At 35.0% G+C, this 14,392-nt stretch overlaps 1 protein-coding gene across 1 annotated transcript in view; it reads left to right on the top strand.

The window, feature by feature from the left end:
- LOC143256669 (glypican-5-like) overlaps window positions 1-14,392 on the top strand; it is a 119,996-nt gene that overhangs the window by 957 nt on the left and 104,647 nt on the right. Inside the window, exon 2 of the mRNA XM_076514175.1 lies at window positions 797-955. Coding sequence (XP_076370290.1) covers window positions 797-955 — 159 coding nt within the window. The remainder of the gene's footprint in view (window positions 1-796; window positions 956-14,392) is intronic.

Genomic DNA, 14,392 nt, shown 5'->3' with positions numbered 1-14,392 from the left:
ATAGAAACGTGAAATAATGCGTTACGTACCTTATCACTGGGCGTGTAAGAGTTAAATTGAACCAAGTTATTATAATCTATTGAGTTACAATAGGTCCCAATTTTAATTTGATCAGCCAGTTTTGTACCATAGTAGATGGCAGCAGTTTTAGTCTATGTCTTCAGTTGTTTTTTTTCTTTGGTTAACACGTTTTGTTAGAATGTGATGATGGCAATCTCTAACTTTCTTACCTGCTTTTCTTACTGCTGTTAAGTAGTCCCGGTAAATCAAGGGACACACAACGTTAAAAGCCCGTGTTCTATTCCCCTCGATCCTTCGCTGGTACAGCGGTAAGTTTAGGGATATACAACGCTAAAATCAGGGGTTCGCGTCCCCTCGGTGGACTCAGCAGATAGTCCGATAGAGTTCTGCTATAAGTAAAAACACACACATTTTTAATTCCCTCGGTAGAAACAGCGGGAAACTAAAGAGAACTTTCAAGAGAAATGTTTATGTTGATATAAATGTTTTTGTAATCAATTTATGTGTGATAACAATAATGTTTGTGTCCGTCTGGTTGTGTAGTGTTAATGACAGATGTGTGTATCTGTGACACGTTTTTGTTAATGACAGATGTGTGTATCTGTGACACGTTTTTGTTAATGGCAGATGTGTGCATCTGTGACACGTTTTTGTTAATGGCAGATGTGTGCATCTGTGACACGTTTTTGTTAATGGCAGATGTGTGCATCTGTGACACGTTTTTGTTAATGGCAGTTGTGTGCATCTGTGACGTTTTCATTTGTTCGTTTTATAGGTGACCATCTGCAAATATGTGCGTCCAACAGATCATGTTGTACCCGAGAGATGGAGGAAACCTACAAAATGGCTGCAAAAATGGACTTCCGACTCCGGCTTCAGGGTAGTGGATCTTACTTAAAGATGCTAATCACAACCAATGCCAACCAGTTCTTAGGTTTGTTACGTGTGTTTTAACCAATTTACCTACAACAGTAACAGTAAGTCACTGGTTGTTCCAACTTCAACAATGTATATATATTAATTCCCCTTAAACTGAAATTAAGGCACTCCTGGACAAATTTTTAATTTCCAAACAACTGAAACTGAAATACGTGTGTGTTTTAGTGTGCTTTGCACATTTTGTTAAATAAGTACGTGGAAAAGTATATCTAAGGAAATTCGTCTAACAATTTTATTGGCTTAATGTTTCAAACTACCCAACAGTTATTGGGTTAGCTACATTTATCGGGTTGCTCTGAAAAATTAAAATAGATGCAAACTTTTTCGCAAAATTAGCCGGAATGAAACTTCTAGACTAAGCTAATAGTTGTAGTTGTCGTAACTTTGTTTTTACTTAAAGAATACAATGATTTATTGCAATGTTTTATTAATTATTAGAGAGGGGGAAATCCGGTAATCGAGTACTGCATTTTAAACATTTGCTACTGGAATGATAAAATCGTAAAATGCCCGACGGTTTTTCGTCATGTTATTTCTTCACGCCACGTTCTTCAGAAATGCATCTTTAGCGTATGTAAGCGAACTTGTAGCAAACTTTCTTATTCAGTTTAACTCGTTAGAAGTTTCTTAGTCTTCTCGACACCTGCTCACTGCGGTCTGCTGAGCATGTTCCCCACTCAGTCGATGGCTGAAACCTGTCTACGCCAATGGAAGCTATAGTATCGTCTTACACAAGCACGTGTAGTGTGTGTGTTTTTGACGCGCGACGCACAAGAGTCAGTAACGCTTCGTTGAGTGGATATTTGTAAGTATATACTTGTTGATTAACAAAACGTGAACGCATCAGCATTTCGCGTTGGTCTCTGTTTTCCTCTTAGCTTAAAAGTTTGAAAACTCAAGTTAGACGACGAACGATAAATACGATACCTTAAGAAACGTTAATGTACAATACGTGCACACACATATTTAACATTTAGTATCGTATAAGCTGTGAAAATAAAATACTGCGCTTCATAAGCTAAGCCTAAACCAACCCAACAGATAAGGAATAACTTGTTTGTACTCGGAAACTGGAAGCAGCCGAGTATGTGGAGCGGCTGGTCTGTTCGCTACAAAATATTGCCATGCAAGAGACGTTTTCATGAAGTGGTCGTGTTTTTGTTAAAGTTCATTGACAAAGTTGATATACAACTCTTGCAGTTGCAGCATACCTCCCTCGGGCTGGACGTCCCGGATCCCGTGTTGATGTTTCAACCAAACACATTCTCTTCTGGACATTGCAACAGGTTCATTCTTTCCTGAAATTTAATGGTATTTCTCCAGGACAATAGCTCTTGAAAAGAAATGCATCTTGCGGTTTCACACAGCCATAAAAAAATGGAGTCTTGTCACTTAATGAGATCGAAAATAAAATTAATAAACGACAGTGGCTAATGGGTAGAGATTTATTTCGTACGATGAATATACGACAATTTACAGATTTAATAGCTCCTGGTATTCATGTATTTTATCCACTGTGGATCCAAACTCATAAACGAATATTTCACATACACTGATAACGAGGATTTTCATATGTTTTGTACTGTAACATTTGCACAGAATTTTTACAAATACATGTTTGTAAATATCTTGAAAAGTTGACCTTGATGCGTGTATTTATGCATCTATATAAACGTGTATAAAGATCCACTGCTAGTGACTGCTATCGTTTGATACAGAAGATTATACAATTGTATATACGTATTATTCACAAATAGAGCACAACTCAGAGTTTTTGTTACTAAATAGTTTTAATATCGAGTGTTCTCTTCAGTCACAGAGTTTTGAGTTTATTTTGAAAATCTTCTTAGAGAGAAGAAAACTTTGTACCAGGGTGAACATAAGAGCGGAACAAAACACATTCTATATGGTACAAATCGACCAGTATATAAAATTTCAACTTGATAACGTTGAGTCTGATGTTAATTGTTATACCATTCTCGAACTATATTAAGATGAGTTAAAAATTCATAAGCTGAATCTCACAATCCAGAAAAAAAACATTGTGAAAAATAACGCGCATAAATATATACACGTGCGGGCATATACAATATTTAATCCATATGAAAGCTACTGTGTGTCACGTCACACTTGACTTCTCGTGATAAGACGAGTCATAAAGGCTAAAAATACATTTATCCAGGTTAAATAGTTTGTTTACTGTCTGCTTATTATGATTTTAGTGACGTGGGTGCAAGGAGGCCGTGAAGGTGGGGATTCCTGGAAACCTTGTAAGTGTAGTGAGTGTTGGTATAATAAGCCTAAGGTAAATACGTAGATTAGAATCACATAGCCTAAAGTCAAGAGCATAACATTTATCATTAACATAAAGATAACAATTAAATTTTAATGTGCCCCTCGCGAGCCAGTGGGGAATGTTTTATAAACAGATTACCCAATCTAGTTTTTCTTAATTTAAACATTTTGGAGATGTTTATTGGTTAAAAAGAATTTCCTGCACTGTTTGTGCTGGAGTTACGAAAAGGGAATTGAAGTGGTAATGTGACTGAACTTCGTCAACACATAACGGCTTAACGACCAATAAAAATAAGCGTCGTAGTCTCCAAATGACAAAGTTGTTCATGAACCATTTAAAACTATCTTGGTAGATATTGTTCAGCCAGCTCAGTACAGTATTATGCCTGTAGCCGCTTTCAGAACGTTCCTGTCTGCTTATCATACTGCTGACTGTAGTGATACTTCGATCTTCCCTACCGAATCGCAGGTGAAATCATTCGTATCTCGATTGAAAGCTAAACGTAAAAATGTGATAACAGAAACACAAATGGTTGGCAGTTGCTTAACTAATGATGCTGAGAATGTGGCTTTATTGATATATATTGAATTTACCCCTAGCGAGTAGACCTTAGTACTAACTAGTATGGTAACTTTAGGATGCTGTATTCCATGTGAATATTTATCAATTAATAAATGAAAACTTCTCTCGAAAAGATACGTCGAAATCCACCCTCTTTGGTTTTAAAATTCAACAAACGGTAAAAAATATCTGTTAGCTCCTGAAGGACGAGTTAAATCGCTTTGAGATTAAACTATTTTCTGTTATATGACTAACGTTTTAAATGAAAATAAACCTCTTTAATGAACTGAGACACAAGATTAAGAAATTAATATTTTTCCATTTTTGTTGTCTATACATTTCATTTTATACTTTTAGTACGTAGACTAACAACAATATTAGTGAGTAATTTTGTTGCTAGTCAACGTGACATAAAAGCCATTGCTGAAGAATAGTTTTACCAAAACGCACTGGCATTTATATATATTAGAAGTTGTTAATCTAACCGATTTTTAACCATAATTTTCCCACGAATATGCTATGAAATAATTTCGTGAATGATCTTAATTTTGAATGGTTCACAAAGAAACTTACCGACGTTTTACTGCCTTGATTACAATAATAGCTCTTTGTTGGTCAAGCTTTATTTCACAAAATTTATATATTTCAGTTAATTATGAAATGCGATTTTAGGGTATACTATGGGGTGGGGAGTGGTAGTACTTACCCCGTCATTTTTGACGGGGATACGTTAATTGGTAATAATTATGGACGAGTAAAATACAAGTATTAAGTAATCTTCCAGGTCCGGCATGGCCAAACGTGTTAAGGCGTACGACTCGTAATCTGAGGGTCGCGGGTTCGAATCCCGGTCGCACCAAACATGCTCGCCCTTTCAGCCGTGGGGGCGTTATAATGTGACGGCCAATCCAACTATTCGTTGATAAAAGAGTAGCCCAAGAGTTGGTGGTGGGTGGTGATGACTAGCTGCCTTCCCTCTTGTCTTACATTGCAAAATTAGGAACGGCTAGCGCAGATAGCCCTCGAGTAGCTTTGTGCGAAAATCAAAAAAAATAAACAAACAAACAATCTACGCCATTACAGAATTTATCTTTTCAACACTATGGTAATGCTTCACTATCCCTGTTGACGATTGAATGAGTCAGAGGGAGTGAGAATACTTAATATTCTTTAGAATTCTCATATAGCTGTACCAAGGGTATGTCATAAGGGTTCTGCTTAAATGAAAAAAAAACTGATCAAATTTAAGATCTGAAATAACTCATGGAGTACCCCATGCAGTGTCTTAACTATATATAAAGAATTTAGTAATGAGCTAGCATATGGTACCGATATGTGCTAAACGAAATCAATTTAATAGCATTCAACACATAAACCTTTAGAAAAACCGTGTTTAACACTGTATACAAAGTTTTCTTATCATACCACGGACCAAACGGCGTAGAGAATTGTCAGTAGAGTAGATAGTTTGTGTGAAAGCTTTATGTGATGCTGGTTGGATTTTCCAACAAATTGCTACAGACTTGAAATGCTCCCCAAACACTGCCAAGTACACTATAGATCGTGAGACCGAGAAGATACATTTGAAAAAAAAAAAGGAAAGGAAAGGAAAGGAAAAGGCAGAATACCTAAACCCAATGATACTGATGCTAAGTATCTTTGTTTATCAGCCTTGGGAACAGAAAGAAGATTGTTACTGATCTGAAACATGAGATAAACAACCATGTACCACATGACAAAAAAACATGTCCAGATCTACAGTATCAAGAAGACTCAACGTGTAGCAGTTATAAATCTTTATCTAAATCTCCAAATAGACTGAAAAATTAGCTAAAAAGTACAAAATCTGGACCACTGATGTTTGTAAAAGGGTGTAGTGGACGGAAGAGTTCAAGTTTGAAATATTTCATTCAAAGTGTAGGTTGTACGTCTGGCGGAAGAAAAGTAAAAGATATTAACTTGAATGCGTAGCACCTACTGTGAAGCATGGGGAAGGCAGTACGATAGTTTGGGAGGATTTTTCTGATGAGGTGCTAGAGGATATTTGCAAAATAGATGGAATAATATACTAGCACAAGTACCATCAAATACTGATCCGTGACGGTATATCCATCTGTTTTCATATTATTGGTAAAGGAATCTACTACCAAGACCGTAATGACCTCAAAGAGAAATTTCTCGGTTAAGAAAGAAGCTGCTGAAGTCATTATAATGAAGCAATGCCCCACACAGACTCCTGATCTGAACCCAGTTGATCAGAACTTGACAAATCAAGTCATTTCCAAAGACATTTATGGGAGTATATTAGAAACATTTGAGGTAAAATCCCAAATTAGCTTTGATTAAATATGTTGTATCTGTGTCTGAGACGCTGTATTCAAGTATTAAAGCAAAAAAGGTCACACAGAATATTAACTGTTTGCTTAACTTGAGCACTTCCATTGAGTTTCTGATGTGCTAAGTTTGAAGATTAATATAATGATTATATACACACATAGGACTTACATTCTGTTGTTCTTTGGAAGTAGCCTGAAATATTTTTTTCGTTTTACTTTGTTCTAACACTTTTCAATAGTACTGTAGATTAATTCTTTTAAAAATCAACGGATCCATAACTAAAAATTTTCTTACATATACAATTATACGTATGTTTTTGAATAAGATAAAAAAGAGGGGGCTTTTCATATATTGCAACTAATGTAAGCATTTTCTTAAGACAATGGGGGTTCTTTTATCTGCGGATAAATCTTGACACCTTGGCAACATTGATGATACAACCGATCTATTAGCATTAAGCCGTTACGTCATTAAATATACAGCTAAACCTTGGTGCAAAAAATATTTCAAGATCAGATCTGATAGCCTTGTAAATAAGGTTTTGATAAAGTTACGTTGGATAGTTGCCACGGTTGAATGTGACCAAACAATGGGAGTTGAACGTCACTTTTAGAGTGAAACTACAGCTACAAAGTGTTGAGTGTGTTTTTACTGTAACGGGATGCGAATCAGCCATCTTTGAATCCACAGTTCGAATGGTCTATTACTAGCTTGCTACTAAACAGTCATGACTAAACGTATTGGGTAATTTGTGGGATTTTGTGGAAATTACCTTGATTTATTGATTGTTATTTCCATAAATTCTCTATTTATCATATCAAACGATTAACTATATTAGCAAAGATCCGCAAAAAGTTTGCTGTAAAATTAGTATTTTTATTGCAACAGTATCTCTAAGTACAAGATTTGTAGAATGATACAAATGAAACGTAATATAATAAACTGAAATGTGCAAGTCCACTTGTATTTAGGTTGTATTTTATAAACTCGTAACTAATCTTAGGCTTAAGTTCGATAAAGAGATAACGTGTACGTTTTTTTTACATTAGCTTAGTTGGGACTAAAATAATACTGTTCTTAATGCTATAAATAAATTCATTGTTTTAGAACCCATCCTCAGAACTTAAAAACTTCAAGCTTTTAATTGGTTAGTAAGAAATACCTCTACCCACATTTTGTTTTGTTATATCTTCATTCATAGCGTAGTTATTGTGAGTTGTTAGTTGAACTTTCCAGCTACCTGGCGCAGGCATGCGCTTGCACTGTTTTTGTGGGTAAAATTTTCACTGCGCATGTTTATAAGGCGTAAAGAAAGTAGAATTAATTATAGTATGACATGATTTCGGTATCTGCGATTGGAATTTTTGTATTATTCTAAAAATTGTGTATCTAAAGAAGTACTGTTGCAATAAAGACCACTGAGTGCAAATGTCTAGCATAATAATGTTCAGTTTTTGCCTTTCATAACAATGCGCGTGCACCCAAATGTCCGTAATAAACACAACAACAAGCGTATATATTTGTTTATTTTTGAATTCCGCGCAAAGCTACACGAGAACTATCTGCCCTAGACGTCCCTAATTTAGCACTGTAAGACTAGAGGGAAGACAGCTAGTCATCACCACCTACCGCCAACTCTTGGGCTACTCTTTTACCAACGAATAATGAGATTGACCGTAACACGGTTGAAAGGGCGAGCATGTTTGGTGCGATGGGGATTCGAACTCGCAACCCTTGAATTACGAGTCGAACGCCTTAACCCACCTGGCCATGCCGGGCCCTCAAGCGTATATATTTACATCATCTGCAAATCTGTTAACCCACGAATTCCTCTTTCAGTTCTGGGACTAGTAAGACTAAGCAAGTTAACTTGAGGTAGCCCGGAGAGCAAAAAACAATACTGAAAGGTTATTCGACCCTGATGGAGGGGAAGAGGAGAGTCTGGAAGTATATTTTCAGGGTCCAAATCTTGAATCGGAGTTTGTTACTGGTCTCGCGGGGGGCGCTGATTTCAAATTGTGTTAATACCCCCATACTTAAAACCCAGCGGGATCAGTCGTGGTACACGTACTTCAATGATGAGGCAGGTGCTCTTACGACACTTTTGTTTGGGTACAAATCTCCTTGGAATAGCAGTAACAGTAATTGGGGAAAATTTAGGGGCTTCATCGGTATATTGAGAACTCTGTATTATGTAGAGACCTTTAAGTCCTTCAAAGTAGCGCGGATGTATTATGTTAGTGTATTTAAATCATAACAATCCACAGTTTGACATAACAAATATTTACATGGTAATATTGTTTTCCGTTTCTACCGTTCATGGTAATTTATCATTCGACCAAATTTCTCCCATATCGTTTAAATGTACTATAGTTTATTCACCCATTTACTGATATTAGTAAAACACGTAGCTTGAAGAGGTCCTGATAGAAATAAATAAAAACCTTTTAACTCGAGCGCTTTCGAAAGGTAGAATTTTCTTCTTTAGGAGCAAATTTACTGTTATTTACAACTAAGTACACTGATATTACCGTTCGGAATATATCCGACTGCTTTTCAACGGCAGAGGATAAATTGTCGTCGATTACGAGCCCTGAATTTCCGATACTGATAAGCTGTTGACTGTTATGTACTTGTGACCTGTTGCTTTTGATAAGCTGTTGGCCATTATTAGTTTTACTCTACTGGTATTTCGAATCATACAGATCAGATACCAGTAACTAGTGTTAATCAGATACCAGTAACTCGTGTTAAGAATATTTACTGGAGTGCATCTCCGACTGCTTTCAAGATGGCACTAGACAAGGAAGACTATAACATACAAGTGAACGCCACAAAATAGTTACTGTTATTATTTTTGTGTTTTTTTAACCTCCTCTTACTCATCCTAAGGGACTTTCTACTTTTGAAACCATTCGAATATTATTCGTGTTAAATAAACATAGGGTTTTTAACTTCTTCATTTTCCATTTTTTATTTATTTTCATTTTCCAAACCACATCAAATTTGATAAAATATGCACAAAACATCCCGACATAGCATACTTTGGAAACGTCCAGTTTTCTATTGTCAATTCTTCAACAGAAGATTACTGTTATTATATTAGACTTGATTCTTGGAATTACGGGGTTCTGTCGTATACTGAGTTGCTAAGCAGTGAAGTACAGAGATACCTAACGGATATTGTCTGTAGAGTGTGTGTTAGTGTTCGTGACGTTGACTTTATCAGTCTTGCATTACTGTGACTCAATTTACAAGTAAATTGTGTTTACTTTCGAAAAGAAATGTTCTATTTTGCTCCATCCTGGCTAAATAAAACTTAGATTTAAATATATAAAAAACTATATTTGAATACTTTGTGAGGGAGATTCCTCTCGATCTGTGGTTCGGCTTTCGAAATGAATTTTTAAAGTTTAATTTACTAAAAATTAGATTTTATCATATACATGATTTCAAACGACATTGCAACTCCGTAAATGTTACCTTTCAGAGATTTCAGTTTTTAAGGGTACAACTCTACTGTGGCCCAGGAAATATAATTCGCAACTTGTCAGTTACTCGAAAAATATTTAATTACATTCGCGTAATGAAACCTTTACACTTGTTTACGATTTTATACCATTGCTATACTAATATTTACACCACGTTTAAAGTGCCAAAATCCGGGAATCAATCCCTGTATTGGAAAGATCGCAGATGGTCCATTTGTGAAAGTTTTTGCGCTTAAACAAATCAAACTATAAAGCTTAGTTTTAGTCGTGATTTAATGTTACTCGCATTTTTGTGACATTCCAGTTATTGCACGAGAAGTTTAATAGAGTTAAGTTAATAACCATGTTTCGCGTAGAAGATATTTCGCCATGACTTTTTCGTAAAATATGAGTAGTTGCGCAACATTTAAATTTTCCTCAATGATCATTTATATAATTAAATGAGTGACGTGTGCACGTGCGTGCTTTGTAAGCTTTATAAACTTTATTAAACGATGCAAAAATTAAATTAAGAGTAGGGAGATAAAGATGACGTCACCATATTTGTGAAGAAAGAGTGGGTGTGTAAATAGTACTATGCATTACAAAGGGAAAGTGTTTGTGGAATGGATCAGCCATCTTTCTCAGCACTATCTCACACAGCAGTGTTTGTGTTAAGATTTTGTGTGGGAATATCTTCATTTATTTATGGACACTTGGAGTACTGGTACCATCACTCTATAGAGTTTTAACACGTGCACCTCCACCCCTTTCCATATCCAGGTTTTGAAAGCGTCGATAGTTCTGTATTAATAAGACCATTAGGCTCAGTATTTTATGTACTACTGGTGTTTGGAAGGTACTATATGTTGTAAAATAGATTAAACCTCGCAGTCATTGAGGCTTCCCACACAGACATCAGATTTGTTCAAAACTGTATCTAACCTCTTACACGAGTCGTCTAGGTAGGTCACTTACTGTTTTAATTCCTTTAAGTACACGGCTCTGCCTTTACAGTCTATAAACTTTGTGTATTCGAATACAAGATACCATCACTACAACGTTTCGTAGACGACGTACAACTTTTTCTCCTAGTGTAGAAATTGTTTGCTTTTGTTTGTTTTTTGAATTTCGCACAAAGCTACTCGAGGGCTATCTGTGCTAGCCGTCCCTAATTTAGCAGTGTGAGACTAGAGGGAAGGCAGCTAGTCATCATCACCCACCACCAACTCTTGGGTTACTCTTTTATCAACGAATAGTGGGATTGGCCGTCACATTATAACGCCCCCACGGCTGAAAGGGCGAGCATGTTTGGCGCGACGGGGATGCGAACCCGCGACCCTCAGATTACGAGTTGCATGCCTTAACACGCTTAACGGGCCTAATCTAGAAATTCTGAGTGAAAGTAACAAGGAAAGTTAATGCCAACCATACTATACCTGCTGTATCCACTACCGACAAGGTCTTTCGCTTAATATCACGACCCATTAGGTCGGCTGAGATACAGCAGATATGATATTGGACGCTGTATATGTTAATCTGTTTAATGAATGAATTTAAACACGCGTCATTGATTTTTTTTTAAGTTCTGTGAAATAAGTTGAGAAAAATAGATTAGTGATTTGAATATGGTTTGTGATGTCACTGATATAAATTAGTATTAAACTATTCTTCTATGTGCGAATAAAAGTCTGTTATGGTTTTATTCTTTTTTGGAAATGTCCATCAGCTAATCGAAGAAGGATGGTCTGTTTTCCTCTCAGCTGAATGTTTTTTTTTTTTTTATCTAAAGTAATGTTTATCCCATTACACGTTCATCTCATGATAATTATTTCCTATCTTGACCATTAGTGACACTTTAACACGTTCCAATCAGGTCAGCAAGACAGACTACATTAAGCAATCAGAATAAGTCACTTTGTACGTGTTTTACATTTTTTTGGTATACCGAACAAATTACAATAAAATGAAATAAATATGCGTTAAAACTAATTACAAATTCAGGTACCACCATTCCTGGAAAGTTTTAAACCACTCTTGTAGTTGTCAAGTGATAAACCATTTTCCTTATGTCTCTTTTTATGTTCTGTAAATTTTCCTGTTTCGTCGGAAAAAAACAGGATAATACACAGATATGTACACGTTGGTAATAAGCACTATATATATATATGTGAGAACTACACTATTGAAAAATATGGTTAAAATGTAATGATTTTCAAATTGTGGTTGTACAAATTAATTATATACATTGAAGATACTTAAAATGATAGTTTATTAACAATCCTAAGAGATCCTACCGAAACTAGTATAACGTATAAGCTACTTGTTTAAAGGAGATTCTTTCTTAAGGCTAAGTAATTACCCGGCCCCCAATAGCACAGAGGTATGTCCGCGGACTCGCACTGTTAGAAGCCGCGTTTCGATACCCGTGGTGAGCAGAGTACAGATAGCCCATTGTGTAGCTTTGTGCTTAATTACATACAAAAAATGTAATTACCTAGTTAAAAAAAACAGTTGATTGACACGTCATAAAAATCTGATTGAAGCCTATTGAAGTTTAAGACATTACAAGTACATTAAGTTTATATTTAATACAATCATATCAATATTTTATTTTTCAAAAGCTAATTTGAAAGTTGCAAGAAATTTTTGGTTTTATAATATAAAAGATATCCAGTTGAAATTTAGAAAATTCTACATTTTTAATAAAAGCTAAAAAAGAAAAGTAGAATATATAAATACTACTTTATTCATTATATTGCTGGTTAAGTAATTTTGACTCGAGGACTAAGACTTTGAATGTTAACCATCCTTGGCTTCACTGTTCTTTGTTAGGACTAAAATATTAAATCTTAACTTTCCTTGATATTACTATACTGTATATTAACATATATGAGATGAGGATAAAGACCTTGAATTGTAATCCTGAATCTTACGTGTATGTCAGTATCTATGTATGTAGCCAAAACTCATCCGTCATCGATTGATTCGTACCACAAACAGAAATCGGTAAAAAAATTAATACTTTGGGTATTCAATTTTAGACAGATAGAAAAGTAACCGTGGTATGTGGAATAACCATTTCTTTATAATAGAATATAAATAAAAAACTCCTCACAACAAAAAAACACAACTTTCACTAGGACTATACTTGAGGGTTTGATTAGTTCTTTAAGTAATTTTTAAATGTGGCACTGAGAAACTGAAGTTCTTTAAATTTTGTCACATTTAATATATAAAAATGTTACAATTTATATCTATAAAATTTATGAAAATTTTGAACTTTGTACATTGAAACATTTTGATACAATGAGTATTCTTCAAATAAAAATGAAGTTTAAGATTGTAATGTCTGCTTTGGACGTAACATAGTAACACAAACTGAGACAGTTTATCAAATAAGCTGATTAGTTGTTTATTTTCAGTGGTGGATTACTGTAAGAAACTGCAGATGGGTAGGAGTGAGGAACGCATAATCACCCATCAGTTTGAACAAAAATAGTATTTCATGTAAAGTAAATGAATACTTAAGTGATTGAAACAGACAACATAAATGCACTGGATAGTGACGAGGGTGTGATTCTAATACATCGTTAGGAGAATACCATCAACATAAACATTTTAGTTAAATATTTAAAACAGACAACAAATACTACATATAGTTACGAGAATGAGGTCCTAATACATTTTTTAGAGAATAATATATTTTAGTTAAGTAATTATCACCACAGATTGAGAATCAGCAACAAATTCTAAAACCTTGAGGGTGAGAGTGGCAAATAATACACAACAATATATCAACCACACTATATCTGTTATATCCAGTGCCAACAAAATCCTCCACCCAATGCCAGGGCTCATCAGGCCTACTGTGATACGATAGATACATTTGTGTCTGGGTAATTTATACCTAATCAATTTTCTTGAGTAATAATTATGAGAGTGAATCGGTTAAAATATCATTCTTGTCTAGGAAAACTGAATTTTCATTCTTGTCTTGGAAAACTGATTTTATTCACCAAGTTTGTAATTTTTATCACATGACACCACGAAGGAAAGTTTTATTTTTCAGAATGTTTAGGTTTCCGGGTTTCTTCATCTGTATATCATTTTTACTTGATGTCAGGGATATTATTGTCTTTCTAAGTTAGACTTCTGTGTCGTAATCTACCTTGTGGAAGCACTCAAATTGTCAGACGTCTGTAATTCTATTTGAACCTTGTGATTCAACGTGCTTTCTAAATATTGTGAATTAGTAAGCTCTCAGCGCTTTAGACAAAATTCCAGTTTTGTTCTGTTTAATCATCTGTATTCGGGAATAACTTTAACGTAAACGGCATAACAGTGCATAGGGTAATAGTTATAATAGTTTAAGCACATGATGGTGCATAGAAAGGGTTAAGGAATAAATGTTGAGTAAACAACATTTTACTTCTCATGTAAACATCACAATTTCTGGCCCACTGTGGCTCAGCAGTAATGTGACAGTTAAGACTAAATGATGTTTATGCTTTTTCCGTCTTCTCTTGGATCATACTTTATATTTTGATGGACATATTTTGTATAAATAAAAAGTATTCATAATATTTCTGATGCTTCCAGTTGTATTTCTTCGATACTTGGATCGTATGGACTTGATATAAATTTTTAAAAATCATCTCCAAACTTGGCATCAGTTCATCAAATCTAACATGCAGTCTGCTCCAGATTACATCATAATGTATAAATGCATACATCATGTAAACACTTTCTTTCATTTCATGGTAAC

This window comes from Tachypleus tridentatus, chromosome 7 (genome assembly GCF_004210375.1).
Source record: "Tachypleus tridentatus isolate NWPU-2018 chromosome 7, ASM421037v1, whole genome shotgun sequence".
NCBI lineage: Eukaryota > Metazoa > Arthropoda > Merostomata > Xiphosura > Limulidae > Tachypleus > Tachypleus tridentatus.
This window is presented reverse-complemented; position numbering and strand designations above follow the sequence as displayed.